The sequence below is a fragment of the Lithobates pipiens genome, unplaced genomic scaffold (assembly GCF_037356315.1).
Source record: "Lithobates pipiens isolate NorthernLeopardFrog02 unplaced genomic scaffold, aLitPip1_a1.2 Scaffold_28, whole genome shotgun sequence".
Lineage (NCBI taxonomy): Eukaryota > Metazoa > Chordata > Amphibia > Anura > Ranidae > Lithobates > Lithobates pipiens.
Genome location: NW_027507789.1, coordinates 185642748 through 185665654, shown reverse-complemented (window position 1 = coordinate 185665654; position 22907 = coordinate 185642748). Strand labels below are relative to the sequence as shown.

At 41.9% G+C, this 22907-nt stretch overlaps 2 protein-coding genes across 3 annotated transcripts in view; one reads left to right on the top strand and one right to left on the bottom strand.

Annotated features, from left to right (window-relative positions):
• The window catches only part of KCNH6 (potassium voltage-gated channel subfamily H member 6), a 329313-nt gene that overhangs the window by 251424 nt on the left and 54982 nt on the right, over positions 1–22907 (top strand). For both annotated transcript variants that reach the window (XM_077460119.1, XM_077460118.1), the window contains exon 4: positions 2422–2633. In XM_077460119.1, the coding sequence (XP_077316245.1) occupies positions 2422–2633 (212 nt within the window). The remainder of the gene's footprint in view (positions 1–2421; positions 2634–22907) is intronic.
• Positions 14914–22907, bottom strand: part of LOC143935924 (uncharacterized) — a 79271-nt gene continuing 71277 nt past the window's right edge. The window contains exons 3-4 of the mRNA XM_077460121.1: positions 15395–15547; positions 14914–15311 (exon numbers count right to left, since the gene is read on the bottom strand). Of these exons, the coding sequence (XP_077316247.1) occupies positions 15071–15311; positions 15395–15534 (381 nt within the window). The 5' untranslated portion in view covers positions 15535–15547 and the 3' untranslated portion in view covers positions 14914–15070. The remainder of the gene's footprint in view (positions 15312–15394; positions 15548–22907) is intronic.

Genomic DNA, 22907 nt, shown 5'->3' with positions numbered 1-22907 from the left:
ATTTAAATTTATATATACAAACATTTTATTTTGGCAAAAGCATTCAAAGTTAGAATTAAAGTTTTATTGCCAAATATAGAGCTACAACCAATTAAATGTTTTAGTATACTCAAAAGCTCCAGGCTTTAGTACTATACTACAAGTATGATCCTGAAATTATAAAATCAAACATATAAAAAGTTCAGAATGACTCAATTCAATGTAGTGGTTCAGTAGTAATATTACCATGACAGTTTCTAATACACGGACCTGTAATCTGCCAGACTGCCTGCTACAACATAAAGGGAAGCAACATTTGAGTTACAACTTTCCTGATTTACAAATATTATTAAAGCTTCTCCTGAACTTACACAAGACATTTTACATAAGAGGACTTTACTTTAGCCATGAAGGGCAAAGCAACAAGTTCATTTTATCCCCTCTACCCAATAGCACATGCTGACCCTTCCTTTGTTCCACCATCATCTGGCTGCTGGAAGCAGGATAAGCAGTCTTGTGTGATCCGAGTTGCTCAAGGTATAGTTTACATAGGGCTATGAACTCCCCTGTGTTACAGCTCTGGTGCTTGGTGTCGGGTCTAATGCTGTCACATGGAGTGAGTTACATGTGTCCCCATACACAGAAATACTGTGTGTGTGCTACTGGGGACGGGGGAAGTTACAGTGGATATAAAAAGTCTATACACCCCTGTTAAAATGTAACGTTTCTGTGACGTAAATAAACTAGACACAGATAATAATTTCAGAACATTTTCCACCTTTAATGTGACCTACAAACTGTACAAGTCAGTTGAACAACAAACAGAAATCTTTTAGGTGGAGGGAAGTAAAAAAAAATAATAATAATAATATGGTTGCATAAGTGTGCACACCCTTAACATAACACTTTGTTGAAGCCCCTTTTGATTTTATTACAGCACTCTGTAGTCTTTTTGGGTATGAGTCTAACAGCATGGCACATCTTGACTTGGCAATATTTGCGCACTCTTCTTTGCAAAAACACTTCAAATCTGTCAGATTCCGAGGACATCTCCTGTGCACAGCCCTCTTCAGATCACCCCACAGATTTTCAATCAGATTCAGGTCCGGGCCATTTCAAAACTTTAACCTTCTTCTGGTGAAGCCATTTCTTTGTTGATTTGGATGTATACTTTGGGTCGTTTTCATATTGAAAGATGAAGTTCCTCTTCATGTTCAGCTTTCTAGCAGAAGCCTGAAAGTTTTGTGCCAATATTGACTGGTATTTGGAACTGTTCACAATTCCCTCAACCTTGACTAAGGCCCCTGTTCCAGCTGAAGAAAAACAGCCCCAAAGCATGATGCTGCCACCACCATGCTTCAGTGTTGGTATGGTGTTCTTTTGGTGATGTGCAGTGTTGTTTTTGCACAAACATATCTTTTGGAATTATGGCCAAAAAGTTCAACCTTGGTTTGATCAGACCATAACACATTTTCCCACATGCCTTTTGAACGACTTCAGATATGTTTTTGCAAAATTTAGCCGGGCTTGGATGTTTTTCTTCATAAGAAAAGGATTCCATCTTGCCACTCTACCCCATAGCCCATGAAGAATACGGGAGATTGTTGTCACATGTACCACACAGCCAATACTTGCCAGATATTCCTGCAGCTCCTTTAATGTTGCTGTAGGCCTCTTGGCATCCTGCCTGACCAGTTTTCTTCTCGTTTTTTCATCAATTTTGGAGGGACGTCCAGTTCTTGGTAATGTCACTGTTGTGCCATATTTTCTCCACTTGATAACAGTCTTCACTGTGTTCCATGGTATATCTAATGCCTTGGAAATTCTTTTGTACCCTTCTCTGGACTGATACCTTTTAACAATAAGATCCCTTGGATGCTCTCTGCGGATCATGGCTTTTGCTGTAGGATGCGACTAAGAAAATGTCAAGAAACACCTTCTATAACAACTGACCTTTATTTGGAGTTAATCAGAGGCAATTTAAATAATGACATGTGTGCACTGACTCCTATTTAACATGAGTTTGAATATCTGAACACACCTACATCCCCAGTTATAAGAGGGTGTGCACACTTATGCAACCGCATTATTTAAATTTAAAATTTTTGCCTCCCTCCCCCTTTCCCCCCTAACAGATTTCAATTTGTTTTTCAATTGAGTTGCACAGTTTATAGGTCACATTAAAGCTGGAAAAAGTTCTGAAATTATTTATCTTTGTCTCATTTTTTTACATCACAGAAAGCTGACATTTTAACAGGGATGTATACACTTTCACTGTAAGTGAATGTGTTGCTTTGCCCCACATAAGTAGAGGTTAATTTAAAAATGCCCACCCAGGCTATCCTTTTTGCTATTTTTTTCTTTTACTTTTCTTCCTTTTCCTCTTCGTATTTTTATAGCCTACATTTTGTGACTATATTGTCAAAACTTTATTTTTCTCAGAGAGGTCGAAAATGAAACCAGGCTTCTTGAACTCCGCCAATGAGTCCGACCTCATGAGATACAGAACCATCAGCCAGATACCCCAGTTTACCCTCAACTTCGTGGAGTTCAACTTAGAAAAGCATCGATCAGCTTCCACCACAGAGATTGAGATTGTGGCTCCTAGTAATGCCTTTGAGAGAACACAGAATGTCACAGAGAAGGTGACCCAGGTAAGTGTTTCCAGGTCTGGTTTTTATTTGAAAATATTAATTTATTTTTTTAGCAAAACATACCACTACCAACAGACCCAATTGGAAGAGGTGCCTTGGGCAAGTGTCAGCCATTTGAAACCTTCTTTTACTTGCATGCACCTCTGAGAAAAATAAATATTAAGCAGGAATTCCTGATTTAACAGTGCTGTAAGTCTAGCTGTTTTTGATTATTTTTTTGCTAACATTAGTGTGTTTGATGTATTTTTATACTGAAAGAATGTATTACTGATTTGGACAATGCAACAACGACTTCAACATGCTGTGAGCATCATCAACATAGATATAGCTGTAGCCAATTAAGTTTTAGCAGTATACATTTATATTTTGAAAACTGCAAAAAATTGTGGGGTAGAGGGTAGGAATGATTGGCAAAAGGAACATAGCAGGGACGTGCGGTGAGGTCAGTGGCTGGTGAGGCACTGGTTAGTATCAGAGCCAGATACACACAGGTTACATACACCGCGATCGTTAAAGCGAGAGCAATAATTCTAGCACTAGACCTCCTCTGTAACTCTAAACATGTAATCTGTAAAAAAATTTAAAGCGTCTCCTATGGAGATTTATAAGTAGTGAAGTTTGGTGCCATTCCACAAGTGTGCGCAATTTTAAATTGTGACAGATTAGGTATCTATTTATTCGATGTAACATCATCTTTCACATTGTACAAAAAATTTGGGCTAACGTTAGTGTTTTTTTTTTTATTCATGAAATATTTTTTTTCCAAAAAAAAAAAAATTTTTAAAAATTGCTGCGCAAATACCGTGTGACATAAAGAGTTGCAACGACCACCATTTTATTCCATAGGGTGTCTGCTAAAACAATATATATAATATTTGGGGGTTCTGAGTAATAGTAGGTTCTAGTAAAAAAAAATATGATTTTTACATGTAGGAGAGAAGTGTCGGAATTCGCCTGGGTGGCAAGTGGTTGATTAACATAAGTAAGTAATATACAAATAATTATTATATATTGTTTTTAAGGTAATTTACTATATTTTCTAAATCTGTACTCTAGCAGGTGGCTTAATGGACAAATTACTGAAGTTTAAAGTTATAACTTCCAACCAGTAATTTCACAGTAAATAGATAAATAATAAATTATTATGTTATAACATATAGCATAATATTATATGATTTAGCTTGTACCTTTACAGCAGGCAACAGATTCTCATTCTCCCTCTTACTTGTGTGAGAAAAACATGGGATTGTGGGTAAACCTTATACACATAAACCCATGTTTTTTCCTTGTAGTTAAGAAGGCTGGGCTGGAAGGGAGCATTTGTCTTTTAGACACATGCCCCTTCCACGTGCCTCCATTGTAGCATTTTTTTTGGACAGCTGGGACCAATGGTACTTTACCATTGGTCCAGGACTCCAAGCTGTTTATTGAGCTCAGTGCCTCTGACAAGAAGTGAGAGGCACTGTGAGCTCATCCTCTCAGTCTACTGCAAACAGAGTGTGCCAGCTTGTATTTACAGTGACTGCTCTGTATTTTGTTTCTGACAGGCTGCACATGGAGCCCCATATATCTGGAACCGTAGGTCGTAGGAGCCTCAAATTTTTGCCAGTGATGGGATGGGGCTTAGGCTACATACTACCCAGCTACGACCCTTGAAGCTTGATTTTTAATTTTTTTTTATGTTCATGGCAGGTGAGGCCCTGTCTCACCTGCCTCCCCGACTGCACGTCAATGGAACTTAGTTAAATTCTTCTGGATTCTAATACAAAATGTAAACTATGTTGTCCTGACATCCTCACTTTATTATTAACCTCAACCAAACAAACAAACAAACATCCTCATAAACATGTGCACATAAAAGCATCCTCTTGGAAATAAATTATAATGATTCTATTAGTGCAACAAAAAGGAAGTAGACATGCTTTTCTGACGCAGGGTAAGACTTGGGCTTTCTGGCGCCCTGGCCTAATAGCGGAATATGAAAGTATGGAAAATGAACTACTTAGAAGTCCATTTATGCTGTTTTAAAGCTTTTAAAGCTCTATTAAATTTTTAAGGAAATAAAAAGCATTATATATGCCAGTATATAACAATTCAAAAACATTTGCGGACAATGCTCACAAAGGAAATGCATTTATAAGAAATACAATAACAGAAAAAGATTGAATTCCAGGCTTTGCCTAACTAGTCTTCAAAAAATGCTCCCTTCCCCCTAATGACACCTATTCTGACTAACCTGTGCAGAAAAGCTCTGTTCCTTTCCGTTCTTTTCAGCCTGTTCGGTTTTGTAATCTTCTCAGCGTCAGCCAGCGCCAGATGCAAGAAAGAGGAGAGAGTGCCCAACAATGGCTATGCCTGTGAGCAGTGAGGTCACCCATAGTGGGCCCATCCATTGTCGGTGCTCCCTCCTCTCCCCTGCAGTGACGCTGGATGAGACAGGGCAGCCAGATCATGTGACTGGATCGAAGTGGCCTGAAAATAGATAAGTATACAGATCTTTTTTTTTTTTTACACAGGTTAGTCATAATAGGTGTTAGGAGAGGGGGAAGGTGTGTTTTTTTAAACTAATTAGGTAAGGAATGCCTTAAAGTGAACCAGTTCTTTGCATGGAAAGCATGGATGCATTCAATGTCTACAAGCTGCTTATATTTACCTTCCCTTTGCTGTTCTGCCGGAGCAAAATAAGTAAACCTGTGCTTTAAAGCCTTGCATGAAAAAAGCACATGTTCGGTATAACATTCCAGGTTTAGTAAACTATAAGCGATATAATTTTAAGGTAATATTGTAATGTAGCAAATGACTAAAGAAGAATTCCCGGAATGTTTTTTTTTATACATAGTCACATTGGTCCAGCTTTGATCGATGTTCCTATGCATATACCATACCTGTGAGATCCCTCTAGAAGCTGCACTTCATCTAATCAGAGAATGCTTTGCATTTATTGAGAGGATAAAAAACATTCTCTGAAGGGCACCCGTGTCGAGCAGCTGACCTCCTGTGCTCACAATGTAGCAGGGCAGCTACTTAGCACAGATCCGGCAGCTAGAGGAGATCTCTGTAGTAGCAGTGTCTACTACAGTGATTTCCAGTTTTTACAGTGATCCCACAGGTATGGTAAATGCATAGTTACATTGGTCCAAGCCAGATCAATGTAACTATATATACTGGCATTCTTCTTTAACCGCTTCCCGCCCGCCAACATCATATGGACTTTAAGTGGTGATATCTGAATGATGCCTGCAGCTACAGACATCATTAAGATATCTTCTTTTACAGCCAGCATTTCCCTGCACCATAAGAATGATAATAGCGGCTGTTCAGCTGCTTGATTGTTCTTACAGGCGGTGGGAGGGGACGTTCCCCCCCTCCAGCCACCCTCCAGTATTTCTACCGATTCACCCGTGCTATCGGTGAGCCAGAGAAGGGATCTGCTGGTGCCGGATGCTGGCAATAGAGATTTCCGGCGGGCCAGATGGTCCTCGGAGTCTCTATGGTTGTTAGGAGGCCGGGCGTGATGTTATGACGTCACGCCCGGCCTCTGCATTTGAAAAATGCCGCCGCCTCGGCTGGGAAGCTGTGAGCTTTTTTTTTTTTTTATTATTTCAGGCTTCCTAGGGGTGAGATCTGGGGACTTATTGACCCCAGATCTCACTATAAAGAAGATCTGTCATGCCATATTCCTATTACAAGGGAATGTTTATATTTCTTGTAATAGGAATAAAAGTGATTAAAAAAAAAAAAAAAAAGAAAAAGAAAGCATCAAACTAGAAAGTAAAATTAACAATAATAAAAAAAGAAAAAACATTTAAAGCGCCCCTGTCCCCACATGCTTGCTTGCAGAAGCCACACATGTGAAGTATTGCAGCGAATGCTAGAGCGAGAGCAATAATTCTAGCACTAGACCTCCTCCATAACTCAAAATGTGTAACCTGTAAAAATGTTTAAAGCGTAGCCTATGGGGATTTTCAAGTAACAAAGTTTGGTGCCATTCCACTTGTGTGTGCAACTTTGAGGCGTGACATGTTAGGTATCAATTTACTCGGCGTAACATCATCTATCACATTATACAAAAAAAATGGGCTTTACTGTTTTGTATTTTTTAATGAATGCATGTTTTTTTTTTTAAAACACGTTTAAAAAATTGCTGTGAAAATACTGTGCGAGATAAAAAGTTGCAACGACTGCCATTTTTTTTTCTGGGGTCTCTGCTAAAAAAACATATATATATATATATATATATATATATATATATATATATATATATATATATATAAAATGATATAATGTTTGGGGATTTTGTGTCATTTTCTAGCAAAAAATTATGATTTTTACATGTAGGAGAGAAATGTTAGAATTGGCCTGGGTAGCAAGTGGTTAAAGTATATAAAATAAATGTTAAATACATTATAGAAACACGCCCTATCCGTCTGTTGAAGGATATCTATAGGCCAAACAGGTTTTTATTTTGTTTTTTTTGGATAGATTAGGGGAAAGTTAGAATCTCTGTCAGGATTAATATTATGGTCTTTGAACTCCTAGGGATTTTAACCCTTTTTATATGCCCTGTTTACTATTGTGATTGGGACAGAAAGTGATGTTAAGTCCACATTTTTCTGTCTGGCACCAGATCAAGTAAGGAAAAATAGAATACTTATCTTAATTTTAGAAAGATGCTTTGTCTCCAGGAAACAAAGTAAAGGGAAATCATAGGTCACAGACAGCTAATGAAACCTGACAATGATTTTATCCCTTCCCTATTCTATCCAAAACGAAATAAAAAACTTTGGCTATAGATTGTATGGCCTTTTTCATTGCTCAGTATTAACATGACAGAATTGGATCTATGTAGTCTCTAAAGCATTGTATAATACCTTGCTATTAAGGTTTTAGAAATAAAATAATAAAGTGAAAGCATCAGGGCCTGTACATACCTATGCATTGCAGTAATGTACGTCAGTGCTTTACGCACGGTACACTAATTGCAATTCACAATACAATGTTTTGTGGTGGGCAGTGGTGTGGTGCATTGGCAAAATGGCATGTACGTTAATTGGCACCTTGAGAGGCTTTGGTAACCGGTCTCAACGAATGTGCTGCCTTACTAAAAGATATTAACACGTGTTGCAGCACACATATGTTAATGGACTGCAACAGACAACAGAAGTACAAGTGGGTCGTAAGTAGTTATATCATAAGTCAGTTGACTGAATTAGTAATGGTAATATGTCAGTACATTTTATAAAAGATGCACACTTAAGCAAACTGCTCTTGAGAAGACTATAGTGGCTGCTATCAATGACCTGAAAATGTTGGTTAATTAGCAATCATGCTGATGACGCTGAAAGTGGCAGCAATACTTTGAGTCCCTGACCTACACCAAGTATGGCGATCAGGCGTGTTGACATCACTAGCTGAATGTTTATTCTTTGTTTGTGGTTAAGAATGTATTGAAGCTAGGCACAGTAAGTCAACTAGCATTTTCTGAATGAGGTGAACAATGGCAGCCTACATATTTTCTTATTACCTTTCCCTATAATAATCACATGTATTGCATGTTTATAGATATAATTACATGTTTCTTAATACTGTATTGCTTGCTGAATTCCTAAACATGTTGCTGATCGAGTTTTGATGTGTCACTCTAATATGACACCAGCTCCATCTAGTGTTTATTCTAGGCCACTACCAGACAGATGACTACACAAAATGCGTTTGTAGTGACATGATTGAATACAGCAACAATCAACAATTTTGGTAAATCAAACTTTTGATACCTATGTAAACCACCTTCAATTACATGGTTAAGGTGAAAGAGCCTAATTACCTTAGGAAAAAGGAGACTATATGCCTCATCACAACCTTGTCCCTGTGTAAGACCAGAAATGGTTCTTTACAGGACAAAGCCACCAACTCGGACACACACCTCACAAAGGCGATGTCAACAAGGAAAGCAACCCTGTGCGTAGGGTTGGAAAGGGGGAATATACCTGCTACGTTCAAAGGGTGTTTTTCTTAGCTGCTGAGAGAACAAAATTCATATCACACATCATATTACAGGTGAATGCACAAGGGGAGCTATCTGTGAGACACCTTATTCAAAGATCTTAATCAAACAATGGGAGGCTAACAGTCTCTGGAACAAGCTTGCAAGCATCAAGATCTGACTTTTGATGGCACTCAAGGACCTGATTCTGATCCAGACTTAATTACAAAAATATCAGGATTCATCCCACACACAGAGGATCACCCATGAGATCACTAGAATGCCCTTCACCTCAATCCTGCAGAGCAGACGAGGATGAAGTTTCAGTACAGGAAAGGCATAGATCAGGCTGTACTGATCCAACTGAGCTGCAAGAACATCCAGCTCTTTTGCCATAAGATCTCTGTACCTGGATTCAAAACTGTCTAGTTTTTTGTTGAACTGAGAGACCAAGTGGTCCATCTCTGGATTCCGAGACACAGGTTCAGGAACACCTCCATGTGTAGAGTCCATTTCCCAGGCACTGACCTCTGAGGAAATCTAGAGACTGCATCAATTTGTCCCTTGACTATGAAATGCTGAGTTATAGGGGACTGAAGTAAAACTGGGAAAATGGCATTGCCTCAAAAGTAGGCTACCATCTGCTTCAGGACTGTCTTGTGTAAGTGAAGAGTCGAGTGATGCCTGGGGATTGACTTAGCAAAGGTGAATAGGTGGTTCACTTTGCAATAAATGTTGCATTTGTAAGGGAATTTTCCCCATAGCTTAGTGAGTGAGGTTAAACTCTGCTGACTCCCATCATCCAGTCACGTGATTGGGTATTCTTTGAAAAGTGAAATTTCGCTATATTCACTAAGCTCTTTTAAAGTGAACAGCCTATTTGCCTTTTATAAATCAAGCCCCTGGACTAAAGAGTCCATGTCTGGTAGCAGAGAGATAAAAGTTTTGCATGGGGAAGAAAAACTGTCTTGAGCTACGTCTAGAATGAGGTCCAGATACTCCAAGGAATGAGTTGGCTCCAACAGGGACTTCTAAAGGTTCAAGATGCAACCAAGCCTTTTCAAGGTCTGAACTGTCTACAACACCTTGTCTGTCAGAACCTGTGTTTGTTTGTAGTCCCCGGTAACCACCTCTCGTACCCAAGACTAACAGACATAGTCCTTTTGTGCTGCTGAAGATTTGTCAGCAGGTTTGAGGGGTTTGGAGTTCAAGGCTGAACTAGGCAACTGGCTTTGGAAGTTATGGCCTGGGAGATTGAAAGGAACTCTTCTTAGTCCCAGCTGGGGGCGTGAGTCATTCCTTCCTGGGGGCCTGGGCTTCTTCTGCTAAGGCAGATGATTTCACTTACCTCCAGTGACATCTTTAATGAAGGTGTCTAAGTAATTTGTTAGGAGATGTTGCTGTTTGAAGGGTATGTAATAATAACTAATAAATAAATAATTTTTGCATGCCTTTTCCACAGCCCAGAATTTCAGCTGAGGAGTTATCCACGTGTTCACTGACAGGAGACCCATACTGAAAAAAGACAGATTATATTTACTAACCCATCAATGCAGTAACTGCTGGCATAAGCTCTAAACACTGCATAAACAGTGGATCAAATTGGAGGGAAACACAATCCCTTCTTATGGCCCTAGTCGATTCCTGTAAAAACTGACAGACTAGCATCAAGGCCAAGATAGGTTGTAGTGCAGGCCAGCCAGAGAAAACAAAATGTTTAAAAGAATCTCTCAATGTTTATCAATGGTAATGGGATACATAAAAACAGATGGATGTTTTACAGGGATCATTAGTGCTTTATTAAGACATAATACTGTCGGGTCCACAGCCAGAACAATGCACTTCTTAATAAAAGACTCCTCAAACATGTAAAGAATTACCAAACATTTGGGAGGAGTGAGCAGCTTATCAGAAGTGTCCCAAAAAAACAGGAATAAGATGGCGCAATAACCAACACGGCAGAGTCTCTTATGTAAATAAATAAGTCCATATAATGTACAGAGTGGGGGGGGGGGGGTGATCAATGTAAATAATCAATGTGAATATACACCATCGGCAGCAACCCTGAGAAGAGAAGCAAGACTCTGGAAAACACAATAGGGAAAAAGCAAGGTACGCCAGACTAAGTGTAGTATTAAAATTAAATTTAATACATTATATATAAAAAAAACTGCCAAATGGCTACTCACAAAATGGTGAGATAAACAGGCATGTAAATGTAGTGGGGTCCAGAGTCACTAGAGGGTCCGTTGAAGATGAGCTGTGTCCCGATGACAGTAAGGAGCCGCTGGCTGGCCGCTGGCTGGCTGCTGGAAGAGGGGGCAAGGATGTAGTCTCTGTGATCGATCATCAGGCTTTTACCCCTGCGGATGGTATGGAATCAGCAGCGTGCAGAGTCAGCAACAACCAGAAAGCCGAGGGCTGGAAACGGAAGTGCACCTCAGCGCAGAACGCAAGCTCCGCGGACCGGAAGTGACCTGGCGACCAATCAGAAGACGCGTTTCACAGCATCCACTGTTTCTGTCTCCAGAAATATTTGGGAGGAGTGAACACCTTATCAGGAGTTTCCCAGTCATCCAGAACCAGTGGGTGCACCAGGAAGGTCATCTTGGGGACTTAAATTGCGGAGGAATTCTCCTGGGAGAGAACTGATGGCTCAGAGGCAGAGGACAGCAATCCAGACTATCAGTGTCAGGCTTGGGTGGGTGCATTGCAGACAGCACTGGAGCTGTTAGTGGATCATCCATTATAGTGGGACTGTTACACATGTGTCTGTGATCCGACATGTTGCACTGCAAGGCAAGATATTACCTCAAGCTGAATTGTGGGAACAAAAGGGATTATTGCTCGATCCTTCAGCATTAATCCTTTCCACAGCATTAACCCTTTCCAATGAAAAATGGGGATAAGGGTGTCCAACCATCATAATAGTGAGGTAGTGAGTCTTCAGAGGATGGGTCACACCAGAGGCTGTACCAAAATTCTGACCCAGAAAGTGCTCCACAGCTAACTAATACAGTATTCTGAGGTCTGGAAGGCACCATAATGCACAGCCCAGTGCCCTAAGGACATAATCCAGGCTAGCCCAGTAATCGTCCAGTCCACCAGGGCCCAGGTAGAATCTCCAAAGCTAGAGCTGAGGATATGCTGATCCAAACAGCTGCAAATAGAGACTCGCTCAAGCAGCATGAAGGGAATGTTGATTTAAAAAATAATAATAAAAAAGGACAAATGGCTAGTAAAAGTGGTTAAACGTTTCTCAGTAGAGAAAAGACATCCATCCACTTAGGACACAAGCGTGCGGGAATGGAGGGGTTATACTGGGTTGGTCACTGTTTTGTTTGCCAGTGTCCAAATCCTACTCTAGGTGGCCTTCTTAATAAATGGTATAAGTGTCACTAAGAGGCTACACTCGTTTACAAGCCTCCTAAATTGTTAATTTTTTTGTATTTCCGTATATTGACATTAGCAATAAAAGGGTACCAGGGTGTGGTCTGGGGCCATGTTCAGGTAACCCATAACAAAAATTGGATTTTTGTGTTCAAAGATATGTAGGATCTATGCAAAGGGGTTCTCCTACTAGACAAGTTAGTCACAAACAGACAGAGGTATAGTTTTCCTGGAAATCCACTTTAGGGTACATGTTCCTTTTATTAAACATCACTACTTTTGTGTTATTTTTTTCTTACATAAAAGGAATTCTGACTTCTTAGCATGTGCAATCTAGTTATGCATAAGGTTACATCTGCGTTGAGCAAACAGAAAGGATCTCCATGACACTTCCTGTAAGCTTTTAGACTCTAGTTCAAGAACAAGCCTCGTAGTTCCACTTTTTGGTTTAATGTGGGTGTAGCATTTTGATAAAACCTAAAGATAAAAATTAAGTGTTTAAACAATATTCCATCACCACAGTAAAACAACTTTATAAGCTTTAGTATGCCTTTAAGGAATTGGCATCCATGTTCCTAATGGCCTTTCAGGCATCGCTCCAACCATCAAGGGGAGCTCTAGGTGCTGATCTCATGGGGCTGAGTAAACCTCTTCAAACTGATTCTGGAGTTTGTCAGGTTTCATCTTACATAGACACACACACAATCCAAAACTGCAAAGCAATAAATCAAGCCCATCCTTTTCACTGTCTTATTTAATCCTTAAAATGCTATTGTATCACTCACGAATTCTTAACTCTTTCATAACTGAGGTCATTTTGTGCCTTCTGGATTCTGATCAGGAAGCTTACGTTTTTCTTTCACATTGCTAGAGTGCTTGGTCACAGTACAGCAATCTACTTGACATTAGAGACAGTGGAAGACCATTCGTTTTCAGTAAAGCAGTATATCGGCAGTACTGCAATGTCAGGTGATCACCGCCAAATGGCAGTGATCAAAAGCTGGCTATTCATGTGTTCAGCTTCCTATCCCTGCCCAGTAACCATGAGGCTCTATTTACTTATCTACAAACATGTATTTTGTCCCATAATGGTCAATATTTTCAGCAACTGATTATCATTTTCAAGCCTCACTAATAATTACTGTAAGGCTTGGTTTCCACTATTGCGACTACAAAGTCGCACGATTTACAGTGTGACTTTGCAATGCAATTTTTGCTGCGATTTACACGACTTTCCAAATGACCTTGTGCGATTTAGTCATAGTGATGCAATTCCTTATCCTGCTTAGTCCTCTTTCATTGTCACATGTTGTATAATGCAAGGGTAAGACAAGTTGTTGAATGTGCTTTTGGCATTTTATCGAACAAGTGGCAGTTCCTACATACACCTATCGATTTCAAAATGGAGAATGCAATATCTGCGTTAAAAGCAGCATGTGTGCTACATAATTATGTCCGAATTTGTGATGGGTACCTTTTTGAAGATTCCCTGTTTGATATAGAGGGTGCACAACGGAGTGCCAGTAGGGGCACCAGCAATGGCGCCACTGTGCGTGATGGTTTAACTTTGTTTTTCATGTCTGCTGCTGGTTGTGCTCCCTAGCAGCAGGATGCTATTGCATAATGTTTGTCACACATTTTATTTTTGATTATTATTTATATGTCTGTTATGTGTAATTGCATTCAAATGCTGAATAACAGGTCTTTAAAAAGGGATAATTAAAAAATACATAATGTAACCAGAATCATTTTTATTTTAAATTTTTTTTTGCAAGAATGCACCAAAAATAAAGTTTGTTTTCGTTAAACTACACCATTTTTTGGTTGTTTATTTTTGCCAACCACAACAAAGAAAAATAAATTAATATATATCAATTTGAACAACACCAAAAAAAGCAAACAAAATATAACAATATAGAATCTTAATATTTTTTAGCAGCAAAATCTTTTTGCAAGAATGCAACAAAAATGAAAACTTAGTTTCCGTGAACTACACCTTTTTTGGGTTGTTGTTTTGGCAACCACAACAAAGAAACATAAATTAACAGGTATCAAAACAACACCAAAAATAAAAAAAAACTTACACTTGCTGGTATGTTTTTGAACTAGTGGTTGGTCCAGGGTAATCCACTAATGTTCCTGGGTAGTATTTCCTTTACAGAAAAGGTGGAACCTGACTGGGTGTAGGCTGCCTAAGTTGGTAAGTTGGTGAGTGGTGGGGGGCCAAGGGTGGAGGTAGTGGGGGCAGGAATTGGATGTAACATGCATGGCCTTGAGGGATTCAGCATATTACCATACTCGTCACAGTATAGCCAGTTTATTGGTGGGGCATAATGTGTATTTTGAAAGTGAGGGTACTGTTGACAAGGGGGATATGGGGGGGGGGTGCATATATGCTGAGGATGTTGTTGGCTCCTCACCCACAAAGGATTAAGCAGGTGACATCAAAGCCATCCTGAATGCATATTTTTTCTTTCGGGGGACCTGTTTACAGATGCCTAAAATTACAGTGAGACGGGCCTGAGGATGGGGTCAGAGATTATTGGTAGATAGCCAACAGTGAAAACTAGGCAAGTTGGCTAACTACCTTTATTCTATGTATGCTGAGTTTCTCCCCCTTCTCTTTTTTTTTTCCCAACCCATATTGACCCATCTGATACCCCCCACCTGGGGACAGATCATTGATAAGATGTTGAAACCCAAAGAGTGATGACACTGCACAAGGCTATTAATGTTTATATTGGAAACTGTTCTTGGTTTACGAAGATGTATGTTATTGCATTTTGGTATGTTATGCAGCAGGGCGAGGACAGTCTCTGCTTCGCTCCTCACTCCCATTTGTTCCTCCCTGATCCCACTATTTTCCCTCCCCTCCAATACCGCCCCCCCCCCTCCACCCTCATCCCAATATGTCGATGTGTAAATAACTGTCATATTTGTGTATTTTATTCTTCTTTACAAAATAAAATATATATTCAACCTTAAAATTACAGTGAGAAATGCTGTGTCTTCACACTGGTTTTCAGCCATTTTAGTGGACATCTGACTGACCACATCTAAGATTTTATCCATGGGTTTCCCAGCCCTGGCACTTCCCCTTGTAGATCTTCGAAAGGCCTAGAACACTGCTAGGCCCTGGTTCAGCATCCTCCTCATTCATGGAGTTTGTTGACGACCTTGATTCATCTACGAACAGTTCCTTGTCAACAGTGTCATGGAATTGTTCCTCCTCCTCCGCAGCAGCCTCCTCTGACTCATCTTCCGGTGGCAAATCCTGTGTGCTATCTTCCCATCTTGCTTGGGTTCTGAAATACAAATAACACATTTTTAAAGCAAGCATTAAAATTTTATATGTCAAGTTCAGGAAATAAGCCTGCTGATAACTTACTCTCGCATTTCCAACACCGGTTTTAAAAATTCAAGATCCCGGCGTGGGCATATGGAGCTTATCTTTTTGAGCCAGAACCACTCCTTCCTTCTTTTAATTTTCGTAGATACTGGTTGTAACAGTCTTTGAGACTTCTCCATTGTAACGAGTGGACTGCAAAATATAAAGACAATACCAAGTTCAAAATGTTTCTTTATTAACTGTCCATAAGTCATTAATTTGCTAGGTTGCATAATTAATGTTGATGGTGGGAAAACAACTGCAAGCTATATCATCCATGACACCTGCAGAATTTGTGATGTGCTGCAGGATGTCGACAGGGCCATGTTTAATATTGTTTGGACCATGGGCAAACATTATTTGGCCCCCCCCCCCCCCCACACACACACACACACACAGATTTACTTTCCTGCAACCATAGGTTGCAGGAAAGAAACTAGCTAAACTCCACCATCAACACAGACACCCAACCATTGTGATCTCCCAGCAGGAGAAGCAGTCTCTACCAAGAAAACACCAAAGTGCACATTATTACCACACACCCATTGGTTGCTAAAGGTTATTGCACATTACCACACACCCATTGGTTGCTAGATGTTACTGCACATTATTAACAAACATCCATTGGTTGCTAGAGGTTACTGCACATTATTAACCCACACCCATTGGTTTCTGCACATTTAAATAGGTACAAGCCGCAAAGTGCTAAGCAGCATATATCAACCACTTACTTTTTGCAGACCGTTCTGTAGCTGATAAAGAGTCCCAGGTATCATAATGTATGCGAGACACTTCCAACCATGCTCTCTCCTTCTTTACATGATCTTTGTAACATGGATCTCTGAGGTCATATATTGCCGGACGTTGTCTGACAAGCCAAATGATTTCTGCAATGTCATGAACTTGTCGCTTGTTCTTTCTAGCCCTAGGCATGCTTCCTACTGTCTTCCTCACTCACGTACATCCACATAGGAAGTGATGTATTTGGGAGGAAAAGAGAACATGTGCTTCCGCAGACTTCCGTGGAAGTTGCAACAAAGTCATGGTGTCATAAATGTACATGCGACTGCATTGCAACTTAATTATTTTCTATGACGAACGAGTCGCACCGATGACAGAACAAAGTAGTGCAAAAAACATTTTTGGAGTCATACCAATTAGAACGGGGACCGTTGAAATACATGGATTTTGACTTGTCAAGCGACTTTACATGTGTCAAGTCGCACAACAACTCGCAGTAGTGGAAACAGAGCCTTAGGGCTCATTTACACTTGCTTTGGCTTCAACAAGGTTTCAGACAGGCTTTGTTAAAGCTCTCTGAATGCTAGTCAAAGCTCCTATCACTAAATAAAATGGTTAGCTTATGATCCTGTTCACACCTTGCTTTTGCTTTGCTTTGGCTTCTCTTCAAAAATGATACCCCATGTAGCTTCAGTAGTTCTTCAAAGCGTCTTCAAAGCCTCCATAGAAGTCTATGGCAAAGCTTGCTTGAAACCCCATGAAGTCTCACTGAAGCTCCACCGAAGCCCCTTCGAAGCTCCACCAAAGCCCCACCAAAGCCTCATTGAAGCCTCATCGAATGCATCATCGAAGCACCAAGCAAAAGCAAGGTGTAAACAGGACTGTAAGCTAACCATTTTATTTAGTGACAGGAGCTTTGATTGGTGTTCAGAGAAGCCATGCTTTGAAGCAAGTGTAAACTAGCCCTGAATCAGAATTGTATATTAGTAAATTGACCCTCATTAATGTTATTAACAACCTACCTACTGCGAGTATTTAATGCACATTTAAGCCTACACTTCCATGAATGCACTTTCACACGTGAATGGAGTAGTTTAACCTCCCTGGCGGTGATGCCGAGTCTGGGGTTTCAGTACCATAAGCGGTAACCCCGAGCCAGATCGCATCGCTGGATACAGGGAGAGGTTACTTACCTTGTCCCCTGGATCCAGCGATGTCCTCCGCGCTGTGTGTGCGAGCTGTCCTCCGCTCGATTCACACAGTGCCCGAGTGCCGCCGAGCTCCGTTCCCTGCGACGTTACGGGGCACGGCAGCGGAGATCGGCGCGCCAAATACAAAAAAGTAAAAACACACAAAACAAACAAAGTACTTTAATCTTACAGATTACAGTACTGTATAAAAAAATTACACACCCCCTTTGTCCCTAGGGCTCTGTCCAGTGCCCTGCATGCACTTTTATATTATAAATACAGTTTTTTCTGCCTGGAATTTGGAGATTGCCCATAGCAACCAAAAACTGTCCCTTTATGTCAAAAGTGATTTTAGACCAACTAGAAAACAGCGATAATAAATTATAATCACTTGCAGAATTGAGTGATAGGGGAAATTCGTCATCAAACACTAAATTTAATGACAGCGACAATTCTGCAAATTAGCAAATTTCTGTGTTTTTGGATTTGATTACATTATTGAATAATTTTTATTATTATTTATTATATTATAAATTTTATCATACCCGGGATGTCTGCTAAACTCTGGTTTGAACAGATTTAAGAGAGTTATTCCTAATGCCGCGTACACACGTAGCAGACTTCCCACCGGACTGTCCGCCGGACTTTCCGAACAGGCTACTTGCCCATACACAGCACTTTTTCAGCAGACTAATACGGCATACTAAGTCCACCGGACTATCCGCCGTACTTTTGAAATGAACGGACTCGCCCACACACGCGGAGGAAAGTCCACTCATTTTGAGCGCATCTCCAGGTAGGCAGGGCCCGCGAAGGAGACGTCGCTGGCCCCGCCACCTGGTATGGACTTAAAGGGGAACCCCAACGCCGAAAAAATCGGCGTGGGGGTCCCCCCCAGGTCCACATCAGACCCTTGTCTGAGCACGCTACCCAGGCGGCCAGGAAAGGGGGGACGAGCGAGCGCCCCCCTCCTGAGCCGTACCAGGCCACGTGCCCTCAACATGGGGGGTGCCTTGGGGAAGGGGGGGCCGCGCTGCCCCCCCACCCCAAAGCACCTTGTCCCCATGTTGATGAGGACAAGGGCCTCTTCCCGACAACCCTGGCCGTTGGTTGTTGGGGTCTGCGGGCGGGGGGCTTATCGGAATCCGGGAGCCCCCTTTAATAAGGGGGCCCCCGGATACCGGCCCCCCACCCTATGTGAATGAGTATGGGGTACAATGTACCCCTGCCCATTCACCTGTTGAAAAAAGTTAAATTAAAACACAACACACAAGGGTTAAAATAGTTTATTGCACAGCTCCGGGGGTCTTCCGTCTTCGGGGGTCTTCTCGCCGGACTCCTCCGCTATCTTCTGCTAACTCTTTTGCGAGCGGAGGAGGCCGGCTTTCTTCTTCGCCGCCGCCCTCTTCTTCCGACTTTGGGGGTCTTGTCCCCCTCTTTGGTTCTTCTTGCCGGGCCACTGTCGCCGCCTTCTGTTCTTCTGTTCTTCTCTTCAGATGTTGCCTCGTCGCTCTCTCTGCTCACAATGATGGGACAAGGCCGACTTATATAGGGACATCACCGGATGATGTCCCCGCCTATTATGATGTCACAGTCCCAGCATCCTCTGGGACTGTGACACCATAATGGGCGGAGACATCATACGGTGATGTCCCTATATAAGTCGCCGCACGTCGCGTCCGTGCCATTGTGAGCGGAGGATGCGACGAGGCAACATCTGAAGAGAAGAAGAGAAGAACAGAAGAACAGAAGGCGGCGACAGAAGACCGTGCCACCACCTGTAAAAGAGCTAGAAGAAGGCGCGGTGGCCCAGCAAGAAGAACCGAAGAGGGAGACAAGACCCCCCAAGTCGGAAGAAGAGGGCGGCGGCGAGGAAGAAAGCCAGGCTCCTCCGCTAGCAAAAGAGCTAGCAGAAGATAGCGGAGGAGTCTGGCGAGAAGACCCCCGAAGACGGAAGACCCCCGGAGCTGTGCAATAAACTATTTTAACCCTTGTGTGTTGTGTTTTTTTTACTTTTTTTTTACAGGTGAATGGGTAGGGGTACATTGTACCCCATACTCATTCACATAGGGTGGGGGGCCGGTATCCGGGGGCCCCCTTATTAAAGGGGGCTCCCGGATTCCGATAAGCCCCCCGCCCGCAGACCCCGACAACCAACGGCCAGGGTTGTCGGGAAGAGGCCCTTGTCCTCATCAACATGGGAACAAGGTGCTTTGGGGTGGGGGGGCAGCGCGGCCCCCCCTTCCCCAAGGCACCCCCCCATGTTGAGGGCACGCGGCCTGGTACGGCTCAGGAGGGGGGGCGCTCGCTCGTTCAACCCTTTCCTGGCCGGCCGGGTAGCGTGCTCGGACAAGGTCTGATGTGGACCTGGGGGGACCCCCACGCCGATTTTTTCCCCTTTAAATCCATACCAGGTGACGGGGCCAGCGACGCCTCCTTCGCGCGGGAAAAGTCTGCTCATTTCAAAAGTACGGTGGACTGGCATACCAACGTCCGGATTGTCCGCCGAAATGCAAGTCCGGCCCGGAAGATTGGAGTGCAAAAATACTTTCTAAGTCCGCCGTACTTTCGGGTAAAAAAAGTCCGCCGGAGGCTACACACGGGGGGATTGTCCGGCGGACTTGAGTTTGCTGGACTTTTCCACCCGATTGTTTGATCGTGTCTACGCGGCATAAGAATTGCAGGCCTACAATATAAAACACCAAATTTCCATGCAAAATAATTGTACCGCTTTCAGCACCTAAAATCAGAACTAATCATACCGCCAGGGAGGTTAAAGTACTGAGACTTAACCAAATTTGACATACAAAAAAATCCGGGGAAAGGGGAAAAGAGAATGAGTGAGTTAATAAAAACAATTTAGGAATCACTTAGACCCCTTTCATACTGAAGGCGCTTTTCAGGCATTTTAGCGCTAAAAATAGCGCCTGTAAAGTGCCTGAAAAGCGCCTCTCAAGCCTCCCCATTGTAAAAGCCCGAATGTTTTCACATTGGGGTGGTGCTTGCCAGACGGAAAAAAAATCCTGAAAGCAGCAACTTTGGGGCGGTGCGGGAGAGGTGTATACACCGCTCCAAAACCGCTCCTGCCATGAAATCAATGGGCAGCGCTGCTGGAGCGCCTGCAAAGCGGCGCCTTTCAGGCACTTTTGACCTCTTGTTAACCCCTTCTTTCTGCCCGCACAGCGCCTGTAAAGCACCGCTAAAACTAGCGACGCTTTACTGCTAACGATCGAGCGGTCTGAGTGTTAAAGTAGCCTAAGGGTCAAAGCAGACCTTCCATGTCTTTATCTATGGACACACGCAGCCAGCTTGGAAGCGTACGAGTGCCTCCATATCAAGCGACAGTGGTGGACACTCGGCGGGGGAGGAGCCAGGAGCACCAGCAGAGGACACCAGAAGATGAGGATCAGGGCTGCTCTGTGTAAAACCATTGCACAGAGCAGGTAGGCATAAGATGTTTGTTATATAACAAAAAACTAAGGTTTTACAATCACTTTAAAGTACATGTGAACCCTCACATTGTAAAACAACCCATTCAATGTAAAATAAAAATGAAGGAAAAATATTTGCGCATGTATGTAAAAAGATATATATATATATATATATATATTAAAAAAAAAAGATATATATATATATATATTATTAATGTTGGTTCTTGGCTGCATAAAGGGCTTGCAGAGTGGGAGTGGAGAAACCGCAGCACACTGATCTTTCCAATGAATGGTGGTGCAGAGGGGCATATCAGTAGAAGTCTGATCATTGGAGGACAGGTAGGCTGTGCTTCCAGCACAGCAAGAAAACTGACCACACTGGCAAGGACGTGCTTTTAGGCCTAGTATGGTCACTGTGAAATAAGAAAGCAGGGGGACTGGCGGGATCACCAGATATTTCACCCAAAATAAACAATACAAAAAGAACAGGGTACTTTTTAACACAAGCACATGACACAACAGACAGATATTAGCATTATGAAATGTTGGGGTAACATATTTTTTAATTCATAAGGGTTTACATACAGTTCACTATCAAAACATGAGAAACATTTTGCTTAATTCTGTATGGTCATGTAAAACAGCCAAGACTTAAATAAAGCTAATGATTGCCTATGACCCATTATTTTAATTGATAAAATGAAAATACTAAATTATAAATTAAAAAAGTAACTATGTTTGTCCTCCCTTACTTGGCCTTCACACAGGTTTGGTACAGGACATGTGTACGTCTAAGTGACGTGTTCTATCTACTGATGGACTGCCAATATATTCAGTGTTTTTTTTCCTATAAACTGCTGCTCTCTTCTTTTCCTCTGAGACTTCCTGTCTCCGTGTTTCTTTAAGTTGCTGATTTAGCTGGGAATTCTTTCCAACAGCCATTCACTGTATGTAACAAATCACAGTATCTCCCCGTCTGGTGTATGTCGGGTGCGAAGACACGTGTTTACTGCATCTCTGCTAAAAGTACTCGAGAACTCCTATCTCCAAAAATAATGTTGATGAGATTTGATACATCTCTTGCATTAATCAGCAGCATACCTCCCTTCTTTCACAGTAGGGGTGAAGATGAGAGACACAGAGGGGTTGGGAGGAAAGATAGGTTGGGGAGAAGAAAAGGAAAGAGAGAGGGCAGAGGGTGGGTGATGCAGAGACAGATAGAGAGGTAGGACAGCGTTTATTTGGAGAAGTGATGTCATATAGGGCAGAGCTGCGAATGTGTCTCATTGTCACACAAACACATGAAGCATGAGTCTAAAAAAACAGCTGAAGCCGGTAAGTGCATGCAGGGTGGGTGCTGGGGGGCATCTGTGACTCTTTTGCAGTTTTTACAGCCTAACACTTTTCCTTACCACCTTGTCAGATTATCCGCTTTGCCCTTCTTTCCGCAAAGCTTTTGTCTCTGCTGGTGGAGTCCAGTGCCCTGCCAGAGAGGACTGCTCTGTTTTGTTCATGTATCCAGTCAACAGTTAATATAGAACGAGTGTCCTGTCAATGTTGTATTCTAACCAGACCATTCTCCCCCCTTTTCATTTATCCCTGGGTAAATATGAGCGCAGAGTTATATTGAGCAGGGAGGAGGGGTTCTGGGATGAGCTGGAGGGGGTGTTGTGCAAACCATAACATCATACAAGCATCTCTGTACAGTGACAGTTTATCCTGGATCTGATCTGTGGCTGAGTACTCTAAACAACCTACCTGTGCATATGCCTGGGAGGTAGGTGATACCCTACCCTAATCCTCCGTGTCTTTTTCTGTATTTATTTTGTTTTTTGCTCTATGTCACTTTGTTAAAAGAGATACAATTCATGAATTGCATTGGTGATATACATATAAAGCAGATGTATTTGTTCCAAACAGGCTGTTTGTCAGTCCTTTCCCTTTGTTTTGTAAGTCCCTTTGATTCTATGTTGCTCCGATGTCATTTCCTTTATTTTCACATGATATTTTAACAACTTTTTGCCATTGCAAAACCTGTGAGGATTCTATAAGCCTAACACTTATTCTGCTAAACATTTATATAGCACAGCTAAGACTGAAACGGTAATAGCACCATGGTGCTAAAACCGTATGCTGCTCTCACATCGTTGC